The following is a 22,537-nucleotide window of genomic DNA, read 5'->3' as shown; positions in this document are numbered from 1 at the left end:
AGGAAGGACCCAATTTCTCTTGCACCCAGCAAATGAGGCTTGGAATTTGTAGGGTATGGGGAGGTAAAGGATAACAGCTAAGTAATGGAAAAATAAGCAGTAGCTATCTCCTTCCCCAGTGTCCCCACCTTGGCTCAACTGGCATCGCCGCAGGCCAGCAGGCGAACCTCAGAGGCACCTGCCAGCTTTGCCTGGGTTCAAGTGGTTCCTTTAATCTTGTAAAGTGCTTCTGCATGTGACTGTGATTGCTGGGCGGAGGATAAGCAGAGAGCATGTATTGAGTTACCTTAAATGCGAGCAACCAGAGAAAAGGACCATAACCTCGATGCCTCCCAAGGCCACTCCCCTATCTGCTTTCATCTCTTCCTGCTATTCCGGTCTCTCTCAGCTTTCCCACCCCTCCTGCCAGGCCTTTCAGCCAGTTCCCAATTTGACATCTGCCCCCTTAGGACCCACCTTCCCAGCTGGATGAATCTTTCCTTCCTCCATGTATTCTAGCACAGTCCCTCTTCCTGGCAGAATCCTGACCTCCTGACGGATGGACAGTGGTCCTCTTCGCTCACCAGCACATGGGCGTGGCTCCCATTTTGTCCCATTTTCGCTGTCCTGCCACACCCATAGGCAGTCACATCCTTACCATACAACCCAACTCCATCTCCAAGCCACAGACTCATTGCAGGTTTTGTCTTCTTCGGCTTACACCGCCCACCAGCGCCTAGTGTGGTGCCTGCCACATGGTAGGCACTTATGCTGTGATGGCTCACATACCCGTCATTGCCCCACTCTGGGGACGGCTGCCCCGGGCCACCTGTATATGCCCCACGCCCAGCACCATCCATGGCACATACTAAGTGCCCCACACTGATTGCTGAAGTCGGTTAATTAAGTGGAGCTGGAGAGTTAAAAACGTATTTGCAGAGAAGTGACTGGCCTACACAGAGCTCTGCCTGCCTTCCATGATGCTTCAGCATCATACCCCACACCAGGGAAAACCAGGCACCTGTAATAGAGGGATTAAAATATTCTGTGCAGGGACTCTGTTCCGGATTGCCATTGCTCTCGTGCCAAGAGCCAGGGTGTTGGAGCCATTGCTTGGCTGGAGCTGGGCTGGCCACTGGCTGAAGGGGAAAAGCTCATGCTGGCACTGGAGCTTCTGGCCAGAAGCAACGTAGGTCCCACCCAATCACGGCCTGACCAGAGCTGGTCACATGGGCAACCTGACTGCCAGAGGGAGGGCCGGGGATGTTGGTGACCACTAATAGAGTCTGCCATGCTTGTCCCCTAGGACACAGCCTCTCAAATTCTAACGTGCACATGGATCACTTGGAGATAATTTTAAAATGCAGATCCTGATTCAGTAGGTCTGGAGGAAGGGCCAGATTCTGCATTTCTTTTTCTTTCTTTTTTTTTTTAAGATTTTATTTATTTATTTGATAGTGAGAGAGGGAACACAAGCAAGGGGAGTGGGAGAGGGAGAAACAGGCTTCCCACTGAGCAGGGAGCCCGATGTAGGGCTCAATCCCAGGACCCTAGGATCATGACCTGAGCCAAAGGCAGATGCTTAACGACTGAGCCACCCAGGTGCCCCAAGATTCTGCATTTCTGACAAGCTGCTGGCCCATCGTCCACTCTCGGAGGAGCAAGAGTAAAGCTTTGAATCCTTACTGGCCAAATTGAGCTCTCTCTGTCTTCCCTTTCTCAGCAGAGGCTTGTAGCTCTGTCATTTTGTGTTGCAGTAGCCTTGCTGGTTAGAAGACACTTGTGATTTACCTTGAGGGTGAGGGGGATACAGAGAAATTGCTAAGGAAAGCCATTAACTGCTCCACAAAACCACGGAGTCCAGGGAAGGACAGAGCACAGGGATGCTGTAGCAGTTTGAAGAAGGCCAAACTCATTCCAGCTAGAGGCCACCATTTGCATAAGGAAGCTTTATAGATGGATCAAATTAGAACTAATTGTGTCACCTTCTTTCTACGTTGCCTCCTTAGTTTCACAGGAAGGGTCAGTGCAGCCCTGATTGGACCTCATGAAGGCTCTAGCCCCTCTGAGCACTCACCTTGTCAATGTCACATCCTTGTTCCGCAATCCCTGACTTGTCCCCCTTGCATATGGTAACAGTCACCGATGGACTCACAGGGGGAGCCTGGAGCTCCTGTTCTTTTGGGGTCCTCTGTGGTGTGGAACATGGGGAGCCTGGCTCTCTCCTCCTTGTGGCCCGACCGCTATGGGCAGGGGCCAACGGCTCCCTGCACACCTGCAGTTTGGTTGGTGCTCTTGTGCTCTCCTGAACCGGAAACCCATGAGTCCCTGCTCAGCTTGGAATAGGTGGTGTTTTTCTTTCTAGTGGTTTTATTTAAAAGCCATGCCAGTCATTTTGCATCCCTTCCCAGTAGTTTTGATTGATGGCAATCTGGTCAGCTAGAAGCTGCCAATGGAATAAAACTGCTGACTTGGGCATTGGCATTGACGGAGCTTGTTAAGCCTGCACGGGGTGTGTGTGCGTGCGTGTGTGTGTGTGTGTGTACGCAGGATGGAAACATAGCACGGGATCTGATGGAATTAGATCTGGAAGGAACTGAAGGGGGTCTCTCAGTTCAGAAAGGGAAAGCGGGAACCAAGGAGGGGGCTATGCCTCGCCCATGCTCCCTGCTGCCACTAGAGGGCAGAGTGAGGAACAGTATCCAGGTCTCTTGCATTTGCTTGGATCAGACTTAATGAGGCTTTAAAAAATATGAATCGAATGAGGTTTGAACTGCAGTTACCTTCCTCCTTTCCTGGTGACTTTCTCATTAGCAACACAGCCATTTCTCAATGGGCCTTCAAACTATGATTGAAATTAAGGATATCTGTCTTGACAATGTTCATTGCTGATTGGATATGCCGGCATGTTTCTAGAACCCTGTGGATGCGGAACGGGCAGGTTCCATGACGACTTTGAACTTGTTGGCCCCATCGAAAGGTTCTGAATATGGGGCTCATGGGTCGACTCCAGAGGGTCATAGAATCCTGCAAAATTATAAGCAAATATTTGATTGTGAGTTTATGTGGAAAGAGTGTCCATAGTGTTTATTAGATTCCCAAGCGAATCCATGACCCTTTAAGATGTTAAGAACCACTACCACAGATTCAAGTGTATTTTTTTACAGTGATACATTTTCTAAAAAGCAAAAGGTATCTATAGATTATTCCGTCTAAGTTGGGGTTGAAGGTATATCACACAGCATCCTCATGGGCGCTCATATACACATGCATATGTGTGCACACTCACATGCCTAAGTGTGCACACACACCTCTCCCGCACACATGTGTACATACACACATGTGTTAGTGTCTCTAGAACCAATGTCCTCTCCTCCCTCCCTGGCCTGATGTGTAGAATTCCAACAGAAGGTTCTTGGTGGGTTCATATTGACTGTTTCTATGTCAGACATGCTGCAGAGCAGTGCAGACTCAGCCGTCTGGGGTCTCACGTCCCCTACATTCCCAAATTCAGGGGACAGTATGTATGTGGGAAGGAGCATGGAATCCAGAGCTGGACAGACCTGTATTCTTGTCCCAGACTCGCAACGAACACTCTGAGCACATGAACGTGAGCATGGGCTTTACCTTCTTTGAGTTTCCTTGTGGGTAGAGTCAGATTAATGGTCTCCCCACCCTGCAGGACTGTTGGCATGATAAAATAAGAAAATGAGAGAAAAAGCAGCCTACAGCTTACACCTGGCCCACTGGAGGGGTCCTACAAACTCCTCTGACCTCCATCAGAAAATCAATACGGAGCCTGGCACTTAAAACGCACACTCTGCTTTGCTGACACTTTGAGTCGGTCTCCTGCCATCTCTTGGAATCGGGGGTGATGATTAGGAAGTTTGTGACATTCGCTATTTGGGGGGCATCTGTCCTTCTGAGCGGATGGGAGGCAGGCAACCCCAGCTCTCTCCCTGTTCGGTGACCTTCGAGGAGCTCTCTGTGTTGGTTTTCTGTCTTGGGAATGCAGTCATTGGTACATGTGGAGGGACAAGAAGAGGAGTAACCAAACTGCGTGTTTGGAGCAAGTCTTTTCACTGTTGTACTCCTCGGACCCTTCTTTGGAGGAGTTCAACATCCTAACAGGAGGCTGCTGATACAAGCAGGCCAGGAAGTGTCTAAGTAACTGTTGGCGGGATGTGCTTGTCATGCAGCAAAGTACAGTATTGGACAGCTAAGAAGGCAATGGGAAGCGACCCAGGTTTCACTGATGAAGGAATGAGTGGATAGACAAAATGTGGTCCGTGCTTACAAAGGCGTATTATTCGGCCTTAAAAAGGAAGGACGTTCTGACAGAGGCTACAACACAGATGAACCTTGAGGACAAGACGCTGAGGGAAAGAAGCCAGTCACCCGAAGACAAATACTGTCCCCTCACATGAGGTAACGAGAGTAATCCGATTCATAGAGACAGAAAGTAAGGTGGGGCTGCCAGGGGCTATGGGGTGGAGGAATGGATAGTTATTATTTAATGGGCGAAGAGTTTTAGTTTTGCAAGATGAACACTTCTAGAGATTAGTTGCACAACAGCATGAATGTACTTAGCACCTAAAAATGGTTAAGATGGAAAATTTGAAGCCATGTGTATTTTACCGTGATTTAAAAAACAAAAGTCAATGAGATGACCTGAGAAATTGACATCACACATTCTGAGTTCCAGGGATGTGAGCAGGGTGGGGGGAAGAGTATGATCCCAGTACAGGATGACCCATGTTTAGAACTCTTTTGGAAATTTTGAAATGATACATGTCCCTCTCTAAGGGAAAGTTACGTCCTCATCTGGCCACCTGGGGCAGTGTGCTTGTTGTAATAATGGAAGTGGTTGGGAACTGGGGCTCTAGTCCTATCTCTGCAGCTTACTGGCGAGTGGCTTTAGCCAAGCCTTCTCTCTCCCTGGCTTCACTGTCCTGCGCTGAGCATTAAGAAGAATTCCTCCCTCTTACAGTTAGTGAAAGCCTCCCATGGACTAGAGCATGTGAGGAAGCCCTTTGGAGACACTGCAGCTCAGAATGAATGCAAGGGTTTGGGATTAGTGCCGGGCTCTCTGCCTTGATCTGTTAACCTGATCTGCCTTGATCTCCCACCCGGATCCTGATGCCCCACCATAGCCCGTGTTGCCGTGACCGCCAGGCTGTGCTCTTGCAGGGTGGTCAAAGAGTCATTTCCATGCAATATGTTGAGTATACTCAGGCACTCAGAAAACCTCAGTGAAGCTAATAATAAGCTTGTTAGCAGGTTGCAGTAAGCAGAACGGTCACTTGTTCATTAATTTTATTCAAAAAAAGGCTTCCTGCCTGCAGCTCTGGAAAGATGGGTGAGGCCCAGGGCCCTCCTGTTGGCAGAACATCTGTAAGGGAATGGCCCGGCAACTTCCTCTGGCATTTGTGGTGTTTGGCAGGGGTGATGGGGGCTGGAGACACCTGTTTGGGGGTGGGGGTGGGAGCTCTGCCATAGCTTAGAGATGAGTACCTCTTTTTCTTGCCCCCCAGAGGTTAACTGCACAGCTAGCTGTAGAAACAGGGAGTGCATGGTGGATGTATGTGGAGACCTATTTTAGGAGGGCAGGGTGGGTGGGCTAGCTTTCCTCCAGCATGGGTGCTGAGGGCAAAGGAAGCCAGTGCTGTCATGTAGTTAAAATATGCCAGAGTGCTATGTGCTTTCTGTGCCTTTTCGGAATCCTCCCCATAGCAGCAGGCTAGGTATTGTGCCCTCAAATAGAAAAGCTGCTTCTTGAAAGAACAGGATATAAGAATAAGGGCACAGGGGACTTTCTGGGGCCATCTAAGGAAAGGGCGAAGTAAGAATCTGTGAGAAAAGCATGACTGGTCAATTTTATCAGGTGATCTTCCAGAGATTTCCTGATCCAGGTGTCACACAGATGTAGGTTGGGTCCCAGTTCCCTCCAAAAAAATCAGCAAGAAAAAAAATTGCCACAGATAAGAAGGTTTGGATAATTCTATTGGGTAATATATTTGGATAATTATATTGGAGTCAATAAGAGTAAGAGACAGAAAAATGAGGGGTAGGAGAGTCAGACCCAGATCATTCCTTCTTCTGGTCCTGGTTGGAGAACCCAGCAGCGGTGGGCATGCAGGGCTGGCTTTCCATGTGGCAGTGGGGACTGAGCCCTAGAGCCTGGGGAGGGGAAGGACTAGTTGAGCCCTGGGGTTTGGCCAGTGAGAGAGTGGTTTCCTGGCAGCATTATAGTGGAGTTTTAATTTTTTTTTTGTATTTGAGTATAGTGGGCGCACAATATTCCATTAGTTTCAAGTGTGAGACATAGTGATTCAATAAGTATATACATTCCACTGCGCTGATCACAAGTGTGGCTACTGTCTATCACCATACAGGCTATTACAGCAGCACTGACTGTATCCCCTATGCTGTCTGTGCCTTTCATCCCTGTGTCTTGCTCCTTCCCTAACTGCACGCCTGCATCTTTCACACCCCTTCACCCATTTGAGCCAGCCTCCCCACCCCTCTCCCCTCTGGCAGCCATCAGTTTGTTCCCTAGGTCTATAGGTCTGATTCTGGGTTTTGTTTGCGTATTCATTTGTTTTTCTTAAATTCCACATATGAATGAAATCATGTGATATTTCTCTTTCTCTGACTTATTTCAGAGACATAAGGATAATCCTTTCCAGGTCCATCCATGTGCTCGCAAATGGCATGAACTCATCTTTTTTATGGCTGCATAATACTCCAGTGTGTGTGTGTGTGTGTGTGTGTGTGTGTGTGTGTGTGTGTACCACATCTTCCTTCTTCATTCGTCTGTTGGTGGATACTTAGGTTGCTTCTGTTATCTTAACTATTGTAAATAATGCTGCAATAAACATAGGGGTGCAGATATCTTTTAGCGTTTGGGTTTTCTTTGGGTAAATACCCAAGAGTGGAATTATCAGATCATCTAGTAGTTCTAGTTTTAATTTTTTGATGAACTTCCCTACTGTTTTCTACAGTAACTGCACCAGTTTACATTCCTACCAACAGTGCAAGAGGGGGTTCCTTTTTCTCTACATCGTTGTCAACATTTGTTATTTCTTGTCTTTTTTATTTTAGCCATTCTGACAAGTATAAGGAGCTATTTCATTGTGGTTTTGACTTGAACTTCCCTGATGATGAGTGGTGTTGAGCATCTTTTCATGTGTGTGTTGACCATCTGGATGTCTTCTTTGGAGAAATGTCTGTTCATGTCTTCTGCCCGTTTTTAAATTGGATAATTTGTTTTTATGGTGTTGAGTTGCAGAAGTTCTTTATATATTTTGGATATGAACCCCTTATGAAACCGGGCCACTTTTCTATATAAAAAAAGAAACTCAAAATAGATTGAACACTTAAATGTGAGATGTGAAACCATCGTGGAGGCTTGAGCCAACCTGGTGGTCACTTCGACCACGCAAGACCCTGATGGCCTGCATTCAGTGCCCACACCACAGGGTGTCTCTCTAGAGTCCAAAGGAAGAGCACAGGCTTCTGGGGGGTGTCAGCCTGGTGCTGGACACAGGGCCCCGTAGCCTGGGGGCCCCTTGGGGATTCAAGCTACTGGGACTTCAGGCCAGAGCATTTGCTGCAGCTGCTTTCAACTCTCTATCTGCTGTGATTTTCCTATGGGCAACACACTTTCATGGGTACGGCCTCCTTTTTAGAAGATACCAGAAAACTTTGTAGGTGATGTGATTCATCATTTCTATCATTGTGAACGGTGCACCGTCAGCGTGGCCCCCCCTCATAGACAGTGGAAGAGACCACACAGGTTGGAGCTTATGTGCCGCCCCAATTTAGCTCTCCTGACACTCCCTTCCCTCCCACTGCAGTGGGCGAGAGAGCCGTAGTGACGCTGGGGCTGGAATAGCCCTCCAGCTGCCCTAATTCATGGAGGAAAAGTAAGTTTCTCAGAAACATTGATACATTAGCCATTATTAGCTGCCCATCATTTAGGATACCCCCAAACTGATTGGGGCACCTGTGCTGACGATGCTATAGGAGAGGACTGAGGTGCACCCCACCAGCCCCTGCACAGCTTGTGCATGGAGCCAAAAGGACCAGTGGACTTTGGGGGCCAGAGGGATCTTCTGTAACCCAGTCTTCATCTCTCACTTCCTGCTGTTCCTCCATCTCCCGCATTACCCCCCCACCAGAAGAGTGAACGGGCTTTTTAGGAGCTGTCAGAGATGCTGAGGTCATCCTTCTAGGCAAGATGATCGGTCCTCCCTGCATGGACACAGCTGCTGCAATGCCACAGTCTAAAGACTAAACCTACCTATGGAATTGGCCAGGTGTCTGTGACGAGGAGAGTGACACCTGAGCTCCCTGGTCCCCAAGCTCCCTTTTGATGTTCCTTCCCAGGTCTCCAGGGAGGTGCTTGGGCTTGAGGCAGCAGCAGGGCCCCAAGTAGAAGCCCCTAAGGTGAAGAGAATCCCCAAGAGATCCCCAAGACTCAACTGTTTTTTTTTTTAATTCATTCATTCATTTATTTTATATGAAGCACTGAGATGAGGTACAGGAAGACACTGCGTACTCTCAAGGAGCCCGGGGTCTAGTATGTGTATTGCCAGAAAGGAGAGGGAGTGGCTTAAAGAAACAAAGGACAATTGTAGTACAATGTCCTAAGTGCTAAAAGGGACAGTACTTCTGTGGGAGACTAGAAGATGAAATCACTTCTGCTTTATGGACTCAGGAGGGGTTTTATAGAGGTGGGGACATTTGATCTCAGGAGGGGTTTTATAGAGGTGGGGACATTTGATCTCGGTGCTGAGAGATGGGTAGGAGCTCATGTGATAGGGCAGAGAAAAAAAGAGCGTTCCAGGGAGGTTGTGTGCAAGAAAATGCAATGTTCAGGAAATGTGTGAAGTTTAACATGACCCACAAAAACAGTTCTGAGAGAGGGAGGGAAAGGAAAGAGTCAGAAAAAGATGAGGGACATGAGGCTGAGGGGTTGGAGCATGGAAGGGCCAGTGGGTTCTACTAAGGGATCGGGGAAGGCTTTCCTGTCTCATTTAAGGAGGTGCCATTACCAGCACTCGCTCTCGCAGCTTCGGCAATAACCGGTTCTGGTCCCAACCGAGTCCTGTTCTCTATAACCCTGTAGCTGAAACAGTGCAGTGGAAGGGCTGGAATGAAAGAGCAAAGAGGACTGGCAAAGCTGACCGGCACCGACCAGGTCTGAAACAGGCCCCCGGAGCCCCCGGCACTGTGTGCAGCCGTGTGTGTGGTGAGACCTCTCCAGGAAACAGGCCTGGGAGGGCTGAGGAGACTGACCTGCCCCCGCAGCCTTATGTGGGAGAAAGCAGAGGTGGGGGAGGTAAGGAAGGAAGAAAACCAGACACTGGTTAGGATTTTTGCGTGCCTGCTCCCTCTGCTTTTACACCCAGTTTCTTTCATGTTTTCCCCCCTCCCCAATTTTAGAACAAGGGTTAAGGACAGCCACAGCCCTGTGCTCAGGGATGGCCTCAGCCTAGAGATTGGCCAGCCCAGTGCGGAGGGGGCGATGTTGACCCCAGGCCTGGTGGTTCCAGCAGGTGTCTCCCACCCCAACAAGAATGAGCCAGAATGTCCCAGCTTAACAGGAGGTGCAGGAGGGCAGCCTGGAGCTGTCTTCTGTGGGGTTTCGTCACTGTTTATTCTTGTATTTTCCTGATGTCAAATAAAAGTGAAGTGTCTGCCATCTTGTGGCAGAGACTGAGTACTGCCTGGGCCCCCCTCAGTCTCCTTCCCACTACTCCCCAAAAGGGATGCTGCCTCCGCTGTGGTGAGAGTTGGTGTAAAGAGAAGGAGGGAGCCTGGGCAGCAGTGCTCGCTGGCACTGGCCTCTCTGCCTCAGTGAAGAAGCTTCTGGAATCAGTGGCTGTGAACTCCGGGGCCTCGGGAAGGCCATCCTTGGTCCTACAAGGAGGATGGCCATTTGTGAAAGATAAATAGGGTGAGTCATGTGTGAGGAGGTCACCCTCAGAGAGGACAGAGCCTGGATGGGGATGAGACGAGAGAGTGGAGACCCTGGACGACCCGGGAGCTGGGTCCTGGCCCTGAGGGCAAGGGACAGAGAAGGGGGCAGAGGATCTCAACAGCAGGCAAGCTCCTGAGCAGTGTGGCTAGAGCCAGGAAGATTTCAAGGTCCAAGTATGAGGTCCCATCAGATTATGGAAGACCCATGTCAGCCTGCATGCGGTGTCTCGGGTAAGAACCAGAGGGGAGCGTCTCTCCGTACACCGTGTCTGAGACAGTGTGAGTGGATGAGCTCTCTGAGGGCAATCCCAGGTGCACATGATTTCTGGGCTCCTGACCAGTGAGGGTGTCAGCTCCACTTGTAAAGTGAGGCCCCTTTTATTTGGTATTTGAATACAGCTACAAGAAACAGATGATTTTAAATCAGTCCTAGAAGTTCTCTGCCTCTCTCAACTCGGGCCAGGAAAGTCAAGTCGTGACCTTCCATCCTTTTCTTTCTACGAGCTCTCGAGTGCTGCCTGAAGCAGAGAGCGCACCACACGGACCTCGTGCTTTATCACCAGAATAGTCCACTGTTCACCAGAATAGTCCACCGCCACAGCCTCCTAGGGTCCCAAATCCTCCCTGCAGTGGACGCTTCCTCAGAGGAGATACTAGCCGTAATTTAAGTAAGTGCTGACTACACACCATGGGCACTGACCCGTTCCCCACTCCCAGTGAGGCCATTTCTAACTCCGAATCTGACCGGAACAGTGAACTATTCCAGATTCGCATCCTCACTGAGGGTTCTGGTTCCTGAAGACAATTCTGGAACCCACTGCTGTGTTAGCTCGAGTTGAGTCATGGAAACAGAGCATTCAAGGTATTTCAAGCAGGAGGGTGGATTTCACAAAGGGAATTGAGGCTTCCAGAATCATTAGAAAGGCTGTCTGAGGGAAGGTCAGGGAAAAGCACCACTGCATTTCGGGATACTAAGAAGGTATAGAAACTGCTAGAAATCCTTGCTGGTGACTCTGCCTGAAGCACGAGTGTCCGTGATTGCCAGGAAGAGTTGGCAAAGTCTCGGTCTGTTCTTTGGAGACACCTGTGCCCATCCTTATGGCTGCACCTTGCGAATAATGGCCTCTCTTCTGCCAAATTTCCTGTGTGCTTCTCTCGTCGGTGAGATCTGAGCTGGAGTGCCGCTGGCTGTAGAATCTGGGAAATGTAGTTTCCAAGCTTCCAGCTTCTGCAGTATCAGGAGGAGCCGAGAGTGTCAGGGATCAAGACACCATCTCTGACACGCGCTTTTAAATACGGATGATAATAATAGTACTTCCTTCATATGGCTGTTGTGAGGCTAAAATTAACACTGTGAAGTCTTCGCACAGAGTGAGGCATATGGTAAGCCCTCGATAATTGCTCGTTTACAAAAAATTGTCAAAACTGAAGTCAGAATGGCTCCTCGTTCGTATTTCTAACCCCTGTAAGGAAACTGGCTGCTTCCGAGCGGTGGGGTCCAACCTCCCGCTTTGGCGAGGATCCTGTCCCTTACCATCCTGGGCCTATGTGGCGTCAGATCCTCAGTCTGCCTCATTCTCGCTCAGAGGGCTGCATGGAGACTCAGGAAGAAGGGGAAAGTTCTCGGGAAAAACAGCAGCAGTGAATCATGCTGAATGTTAATACTGGAGTTCCCCTGCTCTGCAGAGGGGAGGACTCCATCTCAAATGGACCGACAAAGACCGGCCAGATCCCTCATGGGAGCGCAAGTCGGGCCCCTGCCTTGAACTTCCGGACCAAATGGAATCCACAAACCCAGGGTTGAGTCTCTGTAGCCTTGTGCCCAAATGCTCCGAGCAGCCTGAAACAAGAAAGAATTAGGGCACAGCTGAAATCCAAAAGGGAAAGGGAACGGGCTAAGATCCATGGGGAACAATGTCTATTTCTTAATCTGTCTCCTGCCCCAAATAGCTTTTCTCTCCTCCCCCACTTGTGTTTACGTGTCTGTTTCTTTCCCTGGCAGCAGATGCCACCAGGCCTTAAACTAGGTCAACAAAGGGCGGTGATGAGCCCACAAAGGCCCTCAGGCCACATCCTCCCCTGACCTCAGTCCCCAGGCTCCTGGGTCTGGAGTGGCAGAGCACGGACCCAGATGACCCTCTGCTCTCCAAGGCATGCTGGCAGGGCCCGTGCTCCCTAGAACCACAGCGAGTGGGGGTTCCTCGGTCCTGCCTGTGAGTGGGCAGGGGGCCTGTTCTGAGGTGGCAGCAGAGAGGACAGCACTGGGCTGGGCCGCAGCCCTCCCTGTCCCATCCTGCTCCTGCCCCTCCATCCCCTCCTATCGCAGCCCTGCTCCAGTGCCCTCAGGGAGGCCCATTCTTCCCAGGGCAGCCAGGGAGCCACGGGGCTCTGCTGTTTCCCCTGGGAAGCCCTGGAGCCCCTTCCACACAGACCCACAGGCCCCAAAGCAGGGCTCCCAGCCCGCTCCGTGAGTGCAAATTACAGAGTCCAGAACCTGGATTTCAGGCCCCAGTCACCTGAGGCACCGGGCAGTAGGAGGTTGCAGAGCCCGCGCCCACAAGGACCCACTGCACACCCCAAGCCACCCGTGTCTTCCTCCCTCACGGCCGGACCTCCCATCCCGATCCTTCAGACCCTCTCTGCCTGACATCCTGTCCTCATGGCGCCTTTCTCTCCGCAGGTTCTTTCGCAGCACGGCTATGGCCCGATCACGACCGACATCCGGGAGGGACAGACCTTCTACTACGCGGAGGATTACCACCAGCAGTACCTGAGCAAGAACCCCGACGGGTACTGTGGCCTCGGGGGCACCGGAGTGTCCTGTCCACTGGGAGTTAAAAAGTAATTTCTCCCCATGTGGTCAGCCTTTGAAGTCCCAGCCAAAATGCTTTCAACAAATTGGGCAATGCTTTTATGGTTCAGGTCAGTGGCTTTTTGAAGTGAACAAAGCACAGAGGCATTCAGGAAAATCTGGTTTAATGAGGTCTAATCACATGAAGTGCAATGGCAAGTTGATAACATGCAGTTTATCTTCTACTAAGTTACAGTGGGATTTGATCGCTTGGGGTCTGAATGAGGATAATGAATATGCTCCGCTCCCCCTTCTTGGGCCTGAGTGCCTGCCGCGGAAGCTGGGGAAGGAAGCCCGGAGATTGTCAGAGAGGGTAAGGCAATTTGGACATGGGAACTGTGCCCTGTCCCACCTCGCATGCCCTCCTGCCCTCCAGTGCCTTAAAATCTGCAAACGTTTATAACCTCAATGAATCATTCACTGCAATACTTTGCTCTGCTGATCCTAGATGTGCAAGGGGCTTTCTCTCCTCTTCAGCCCTCCTGGGACAGAGAAAAGATGTGAGTTAGCTTCGTGAATTCTAATGCTTTGCTTACAGCTACGAGAAATGCCTGTTCTAATAAAGTCTGCAGTCTAATACAAACTTCCTCTTGTCTCATCTTTTACTTTTTAGGCAGGATATTTCTAAGTTTTGTAAGATAAAAGTCTCACAATGACTTTCCCCCAAATGGAAGAGATGATTGAAATTTTTGGAAAACAGGTACACCTCTGGCTCCTGGCAACTCTGGTGATACTAGCTGTTTTCCACACGCCTGTGACAGCTGCCACGTCACATGCTCTTCTAATTAGAACAGACACATGCAATCCCTGCCCTTAAGAGTCTTTATATTCAAGACAGGGGGTGGGAACATAAGCAGTCAACACGCAATCATATGAACAAGTAAGATAATCCCAGGTCCAGACGGGTGATGTGAAGATAATGGATAGGATAGGGTAGGTTGTGTCTAGGGCCTGGGGAGTTACCTACAGAGAGGTTTGGGCTACAGTGGTCAGGGAAGGCCTCTGGGGGATGGAGAAACAAGTTAACTGAATGATGCAAAGGAGAAATACAAACATCAGGGAGGAGAGCAGAGCTTTGGGGGCAGGAGACGATTATGAAATACATTGTTCCCCATGGATTTAGCATGTTTCTTTTCCTTCTTGGATTTCCTCTGTGCCCTGAGGCACTGTGGAAAAATTAAAAATAGAAATACCATATGATCCAGTAATTCCACTATGGGGTATTTACCGAAAGAAAATGAAAGCACGAATTCAAAAAGATACATATAGGGGCACCTGAGTGGCTCAGTTGGTTAAGTGTCTACCTTCGACTCAGGTCATGATCTTGGGGTCCTGGAGTCAAGCTCCACATTGGGCTCTGTACTCAGCAGGGAGTCTGCTTCTCTGTCTCCCTCTCCATCTGCCTCTCTCCCCCGCTTAATGCTCTCTCTCTCAAACAAATACATTTTTAAAAAAGATACCTCCCTTTGTTTATCACAGCATTATTTATAAATGGCCAAGATACGGAAGCAACCTAAGTGTACATTGACAGATGAATGGGTAAGGAGGGGATGTGACGTGCACGCACGCACACACACACCCCTACAGAGCCAACGGGATATCACTCAGCCGACGCGCACGCACGCACACACACACCCCTACAGAGCCAACGGGATATCACTCAGCCATAAAAAATGGTGAGACCTTGTCATTTTCAACAACATGGACAGACCTAGAGGGTATTATGCTAAATGAAATAAGTCAGACTGAGAAAGACAACTACCCTGTGATTTTATTCACATGTGGAATCTAAAAAACACAACAAATGAATAAAAAACCAAAAAGCAGAAAGAGACCCATAAATACACAGAACAAGCTAGTGGTTGCCAGAGGGCATGGGAATGATCAAAATGGGTGAAAGGGAGGGAGAGGTAGGTACAGACTTCCAGTTATGGAGAGAATAGGTCACAGGGATGAAAGGTGCAGTGTGGGGAATATGGTCAATGGTACTGTAACTGTGTTGTGTGGTGACAGGTGGGAGCTACAGTTGTGAGCACAGCAGAATGTATAGAGATGTGGAATCACTGTGTTGTACACCTGAAACTAAAGTAACATTGTGGGTCAACTATACTTCAATTAAAAAATCATTCCTAAAAGGAAGAATACATACATGGAGTAGATACGCTTTATCAGGCTCAGCATCCCCATTTTGGTTGCCTGTAGGAAAACCTTTCCACGTAGAGGGGCCAGGAAGGGTAAATGGCCCACAACAGGGAGAAATTTGTAGTGTTTGAGAAATGGAGAAGCCAGTAGGGCTGGAGTAGCGTGAATGGAGGAGCGTATTGGCGACAGGTATCTGAGGGGCAGGAAGAGCCAGATCATGCAGAACCTTCGAAGGACACGTTAATGGAACTCGTTTGTTTGTTTGTTTATTGTATTCGATAACTGACAGCCACTGGAGGATTTATAAATTTCTCCTTTTCCTGTATAGGCTGAGCAACTAGAGGGAAGGTGGAGTTATTGTGAGGGAGTAGACAGAGGAGAGGTCAGTGAATGAATCCATTTTGGCCACACAGAATTTGAAGGGCTTCCCATGCATCCTCATGGGAACGTGAGGGAGGGCAGTCTGCTGTGCAGCTCTGGAGCCCAGGAGGGATCTGAGCAAGAGAAATCAAGAACCACCAGTATATAGGTGACATTTGAGGCGTGAAACTAGTTTAGATCATCTGGGAAGGAATGGAAAGGGGTCAGAGGAGTAAATGTCGGGTGTTCTGACATATGGCAATCTGGCAAAGGAGGAGCAAAGGAATTTCTGAAGTGACATTTGAAGGAGGCCCGGAGGGAGATGTGTCCTTGCCGTGGAAACTAAGCACAGACGTATCCCCCTAGGACTGAATGATGCAAAAGAGAAATGGAGATGATGCGTCACGAGCCTGGGTTAAACGCAGACCAACTTCTTTCTAGTCATACCAGAACATAATAAAAAATGACAAGGAAGCCAGGTCCTTTTGAGGAAGGACCTTGCAGCATTTCAAGAGATAGATACTTTGAATCTTGCCCTAAGCCTTCCCCAGAGGAAACTGAGGGCCTCTTACCCAAGTGACTCTTTACTCAAGAAGTGGAAATAGCCCAGGTCTCCTTGGAGTTATTATTTACTGGCTATAAACTGATGTGTAAGAACACCTGCCACCGTGGTCTCCTGTGCAGGGTGGGAGTTTATAAAGACCAATGGATTGAATGTGTATTGTTCCAAGTCTATCTCACAGTGGGTCTGGCAGGTCTCAATAACATGCTTGACGTTCTTTCTTCACTCCCATTATGCCTAATGTGTATTAACTATATTTCCAGCTTCTGTATTTCGATGTTTCTGCTTTAACATCTCCCTGCATGCAGATGTTAGCCATGCCTTGTCTGGACAACCCTATGATATGTCTGAGCCACCCTGCTTTGGCTTCCTGCCTCCTTTGTCACTCCGCTTCTCCCTGCTCCCAGAGGCACTTTTCCAAATATAAACCAACCAATCCAGAGTTCACATCCCCATTCACCTCCTTTATCAGGCTCTCACACTCCAGACCACTGTCTACCTACCCTAAACACCCCAGTGTTACCAGGTGCCAGACACCTAGGGACAGCTCTTGTGCCCCAGAGCCTGCTAAGATTATTAAAATGAGCTAATCCTAAATCAGCTTACCCTGCTTCACCCCTTCCTCGCCTTGGGAATCACGATAAAGACTCTTGCCCACAATTCCCCCTTCTCCCTCTTCCTCCTGACCGACCCTGATGGCAGCCTCCCCATGGCATGGCATGTCACGCCTCTTCCTCACGGCTCCTGTGAATAACAAACTCTCTTTTTAATGGCAGTCATCTCATGTTCTGTTGGCCCTACCACACCTAAATTATAAAACCTATTAAAACATTATGGGGATAGATATACTTAATAAGTGACAAAATCCCCATTTTAGTTCCCTGATTCATGGAATAAAGATCCCCAGGCTTCCTCACTCCCAGTTGAGTAAAGAAAAAATAACTCTGAGGGAATTTAAAATATAAAATTAAATGATACAGAGGGTGAGATTGGATAATATCCCTGTTTTGTTCCCATTTGGCAGATGCTAAGGCTAGATAGGTCTTGGAGAATGAATGTAGATTTTTACACCCTTGATAATATGCCAATTACGTGAGGGGCTCCAGATATAGCATGCTTACTGGAAAATTAATAGAGCCGTTGGCACCTCATACATAGCTATTTGCCAAGCAAATATTTTCTTCTCTATCCCTATGAGTAAAGACCACCAAAAGCAGTTTGCCTTCACATAGTAGGGTCATCACTGTATCTTGCTGCCTGTCTCAATGCTGTGCCAGTTCTACTTTACATCATACAAAGAAACTTTGATCATCCTGGCATCTCACAGAACATCAACAGATTCATTGCATTGACGACATTAGATGAATTGGATTTGGCAAGCAGGAAGAAACAAGTGAGAGATTTTACACCCAAAAGTTCAGGGACTGCCATATTGGTTAAGTTTCTGTTTCTAAGTCTGGTGATCTGGAGCATGAGAGACAAGTTACTGCATCTTAAACTACCCATCATGATAAAAGAGACATAATATTTAGTGGACCTCTTTGGGTTTGGGAAGCAACAGATAGCCACATGTGGGTGAGCTGATTTGAACCATGGATAACCCAGGATAACCCACCAGATTTGAGATGGATCCAGAGCAAGAAAAGACTCTTCAGCAGATCTAAGCTGACATACAAGCCACCTTGCCAACAGCAGTCCCTCATGTCTTGAATATATGTGTGGCAAACAGAGATGTTGAATAGAAATTCTGGGAAACCCTAGTAGGAGAATCACAGTGCAGACCCTACGGCTTGAGGAATAAAGCTATGCCCTCTTTCCTTCTCCTCCTGACTTGCTATTAGGCCCAGGTAGAGCAGTAGGCAACTCATACTATCCATCGTAACCTAGGTACCATCTGATTACCTGAACCACAAAGTTGAATGTACTCAGCAGTAATTTATTTTTAAGTGGAAATTGCGCACATGAGATTGGGCTCAGGAACAGTTTTAGAAAGCATGAATAAACTGAAAGACAGGTGACTCAAACTCACATAATACTCACTTCAATTTCTTCATTACCTTTCCTTTAATCCACACTTTCAAGCTCATAGGGAGCATCCAATGACTGACTGGGAAGGGGAGAACTGTGGGTCTGGTTTCTAGATAGCTCTTCCTGTAGGCTTGCTATAGCCAGAAGCAGATAGTAGCCACATTACAGCATCTCCTGGTTTGCCCTGGACAACAGCGGTGAGAAAATTCTCCCAGGGGCTGAAATTTGAGCAGTGCATTTGGATATCTACTTCATATGGAAGGAGAGATAGCCAGAGATATGTATTTTTGTTGATTCATGAGCAGTGGCTAACGGTCAGGGAATAGGAAAGAAGAACACTGAAAGATAGAGGACAGTAAGGTCTAGGGGAAATGATATGGATAAATCTCTTAGATTGGGCACAAATATGAAAGTACTTATGTTCCACGTGAATGTCTATGAGAAGCAATCCACTTCAGAGTCAGTAGGCAAGTGGTAAGATTCCTGGTCCTGTGAGTCCCCAACCACGTGGCTGCTTGCTTAATGAGCTCACAAGCACAATGGCCACAGGGTAGAAATGGAAGCTATGCATGAACTCAGAAACATAGACTCACTAAGTCTGATCTGTTTACCCCCCAGTTCTGAGTATCCAAAGGAGAATACCCCAGTGCTGTCCTAATCATCTGTGGAAGGGTACATTTGTGGGGTGGTGGAAGGGACCAGCCAATCACCTCGTGGCATTTTAATAATTTTGCACCTTTTGTATTGGAGTGGATTATGATTTGTGCTCACAGGGTGGGCACATATTCCATATATTCATTTGCATAACTGTTCATAGAGCTCTTTTAACCACCCCGTATGTGGAATTATGGGATGCCTTATCTATAGTTATGGTATAATGCTCCACAGCAACCCCCCCAATCAGAGGACATATTTTATAGTGGAGGAAGTGTGGAATGGGTTTCTGCTCATAGAATTCACTGATCTTACCACATTCCCCATCACTCAGAAGCAGTTGGCTTGACAAAATTGTGGAATGGCCTGCTGAATGTTTCGTTACTACATCAGCTGAGTGGCAACCTCCTGTAAAGTTGAGATGTTGTTTTTTGGACGTGATGTATGACTTAGATCTGCAGCCAATATTTTTTACTGTCTCCCCTTGAGCCAGAATGTATAGGTCCAGGAACCAAGACATGGAAGTGGGAGTGATTGGTCTCATCATAGCACTAAATAATCTGCTGGAGAAATTTTTGCTTCATATCCTCAAGGTTGAAGTTTCTAGTGCTCGAGGAATCAATACTTCCATTAGAGAATACATCCATGATTCCCTTTGAATATGGAGTAGAAATTCTCCCCTGGACATTTTTGGCTCCTTGTATCGATGAACCAATAGATGTATGAGGGAATTCCTGTATTAATCAAGATGAATGATCTCAACTTTCAAGGGGAAACAGTGGGAGCAAGGATTGTGTGTGGACTTTGGCCCTAACAGAAGTAGGTTTGGATCACTCAGCAGGCAAAGAATTCTGCCCATCTGATTTGCTGGCAGAGGGAATGGGGGCCATAAAATGGGTGGTACGAGAAGGAAATTGTGTTATCAACTTAGTTTTTTTTTCTTTTTTTAAAAAATATTTTATTCATTTGAGAGAGAGAGAGAGAGGGAGAGAGCATGAACAGAGGGGAGAGGGAGAGGGAGAAGCAGACTCCCCACTGAGCAGGGAACCAGACGTGGGGCTCAATCCCAGGACCCTGAGATCACAACCTGAGCAGATGACAGATGCTTAACCATCTGAGCCACCCAGGCACCACTCAACTTAGTTTTCATGTTATGTTTTAGGTACATTAATTGTTCCCTCCATTTTACCCCAGTACCTTATATGAAGTTTTGACAAAATTGACATATGAAAAATTTGCTAATGGGACTTTGTTTGTGGGGAACATGAACTCTTTACTCAGACAAAAGATAAGGGTGAATGTGAATGTCAAAAGACAAAAAGGTAGTGTTACAGATTGCATGTTTGTGTCTTCCCAAAATTTATAAGCTGAAGCCCTAACCCTCAATGGGATGGAATTAGGAGGTGGGGCCTTTGGAAGTAATTAGGTTTAGATTAAGTCATGAGGGTAGAGCCCTCATGTTGGGATTAGTGCTCTTATAAGGAGAGAAGGAGACAGGAACTCACTCTCTTGGCTATGTGAGGATGTGGCAAGAAGGTGGTTATCTACAAGCCAGGAAACCGGCCCTCATCAATCACCAGATCTGTTGGCACCTTGATCTTAGACTTCTCAGCCTCCAGAACTGTGAAATAAATGCTTGTTAAGCCACCCAGTCTATGGTATTTTTGTTAAAGCATCTTGAACTGACTAAGACAGCCTATGCTGAATATCATTTTGTTCCTTCAGATCCAAACAACCCTTCTATATCTTGCTCTGTGTCCCGGGAGTCCTGAATGGGCTGTAATAACAAACAATAGGCTTCCTTTCTGCCTTGCTTTAATTTGGGTCTGGCCAACAGAAGGCACTAGTAGGAGACTGAGGGTGGGAGATGATTAAGGTATTTATTCTCCCAGCAGTTCCCCACATGGTTGCCTGTGGATGGGTGGTAATTGCTCCATGCTGTTGCTGCTTATGGCCTACAACACTATCTATTTAGAGTTCCCCTAAACCCTGTTTACTTTGTAAATATTCCCTATATGAACCTCTTCTTAATTATCCAGTTTGAGTGTGCCATTTTTTTCCTGGCAAGACCTTCAAGATACAAATAGGGAAGATAAACTTTCCTCCACAATTAATTCCAAAAATTCTTATAGAAAGATGCTTCTATTCTAGGGTTCATGTTAATTAAGTAAAAATATTTTTAAATACTATGCCTTGTCATGTAAAATCACAGCTTTTTAGAATGGGAAAAGTCTTATAGATTATTTAAATTATTGCCCTTGTTTAATAGGTGAGGAAGCTGAGGACCCAAGAGGCAACTTTTTTCATTATTAGAAAGTGCCACAAATTCATTTACATATCAGAAAGAAGTCTCCCTCCTGTGGTTTTCAGATCATTGGCCCTGGTCCTGCCCTCTGGGGCTACCAAGGAAGTCTGACCCTCTTTCTTAGGAGATAAATACTTGAGGATATTTGAAAACCACACTGACTCTCTTCAAGTGATATTTTCTAGGCTCAATAACTTTCTATATCCCTTCTAAAACCTTAATTCACACCTGCTAACCACCACTACTAGATGTCCCAGGTCCAACAATGAATGTCATTTGTCTCAGATTGCACTGTCCAACATGGTAGCCACCAACCACATGTGGCCATTTAAATTTAAGTTAATTAAAATTAAATATAATTAAAAATCTAGTTCCTCAGTTGCACTATCTATGTTTCAAGTACTCAATAGCCACAGTAGCTAAGTGGCTACCATATTGGATAGCACAGATTTAGAATATTTCCATTACCACAGAAAAGTTCTATTAGACAGTACTAGTCTAAGGAAAAGAGTTTGATGGGACTTGCAGGTCCTTCAATCTTAATCATATCCTTTCTTAATGGAGCTAAGTCATCTCATTGGCCCAGAGAATCAATAAAAGCCTAAGTATTTTTCATATGAACTACTTTAAGCCAGAGATTCCATTCATACTCTTATACCCTTGCTCCATTATTATCATTTTAACCTTAGTTATAGGAATTTACATTCATTCTTTATTGATTTTTGTTCTGTTTATTTAGGCCCTGCATTTCAGTTTGTTAGGATAATTTAATTTAGACATCTGGAATATTGTTTCCTTTCCCAGTTTTATGTAATGCATGGGCTTCATTAGCATGTCCTCAGTGCCTTCTTGAAAGTCATTATGCAAAATACTAAACTAGGCAATTCTTTTAGAAAGATACGTCACTTGTTTAGGTCTTAACGGCATCTTTTATAATTGCCATGACTTGTCACTCTACTGCCGCTCCTGACCCTCACTCTCTTCAGTCTCTAGTAGAAATTTTTGGTAGATTTCATGCTTTCTCCTACTGAGCCCAGATGCACCTTCAGAATTCTCCACAAAGGACTTCCAGGAGCTACAGCCAACAATCAGACATGATTTTCCAGGTGAAATCTACAGCTTTCCTTCCAAATAGACACATAATTTTTGACAAGTGCTTTGGATATAATGCCTCAACTAGTTGTAAGTTTACCTAAGAGAACTGTCATACAAACGACATACCATTGTTCTATCCACAACATGATGATCAGAGAATGGGGCAGATGTTTTGCTGAAATCCAGAAATAAGACTGAAGCTGAAGGAGAAATCAAAAAGAGTCTGACAGACCTGAGTGAAGATGCAAGATCTGCCTCTAATAGGTTGAATGACCTTGAGAAGAATCCCATGATCTCTCTGAGACTCAGTTTCTTGGAGTGTAAAATGGTGATGATAATACCTACATTGTTGGTTTGTTGGGAAGATTAAATATTTATATACATATAAAGGTCATTCCCTAGAAATTTTGTAAACTATTCAAACAAACCAGTATTGTTTGGGTAAGTGATTATTCTAGGGCCAGGCTGGATTCACAAAAGTAAATAAGATTAAAAGTCTCATCAATAATCTCTTTTTCTCCTTTTCATAAGAAGACTAACAATAATATCTACCATGTGGGGAGCACTTACTATG

The 22,537-nt window shown here is 46.8% G+C and overlaps 1 protein-coding gene and 1 long non-coding RNA gene across 3 annotated transcripts in view; one reads left to right on the top strand and one right to left on the bottom strand.

Moving 5' to 3' along the window:
- MSRA (methionine sulfoxide reductase A) overlaps positions 1-13,400 on the top strand; it is a 405,682-nt gene extending 392,282 nt beyond the window's left edge. For both annotated transcript variants that reach the window (XM_045773968.2, XM_045773967.2), the window contains one exon: positions 12,647-13,400. In XM_045773968.2, the coding sequence (XP_045629924.2) occupies positions 12,647-12,811 (165 nt within the window). In that variant the 3' untranslated portion in view covers positions 12,812-13,400. The remainder of the gene's footprint in view (positions 1-12,646) is intronic.
- On the bottom strand, positions 8,469-12,685 carry LOC148109110 (uncharacterized). The gene is made up of 2 exons (XR_015726539.1): positions 12,601-12,685; positions 8,469-11,806 (listed from the first exon to the last, which is right to left on the bottom strand). It is a non-coding gene; the product is annotated as an uncharacterized LOC148109110 (long non-coding RNA).
- Positions 13,401-22,537: the final 9,137 nt, after the last annotated feature.

The sequence above is a fragment of the Ursus americanus genome, chromosome 13 (genome assembly GCF_024610735.1).
Source record: "Ursus americanus isolate L20-20 chromosome 13, mUrsAme1.1.p, whole genome shotgun sequence".
Classification (NCBI taxonomy): Eukaryota; Metazoa; Chordata; class Mammalia; order Carnivora; family Ursidae; genus Ursus; species Ursus americanus.
Note: the sequence above shows the minus strand (reverse complement) of the source record. Positions and strands in the feature narration are given on the sequence as shown.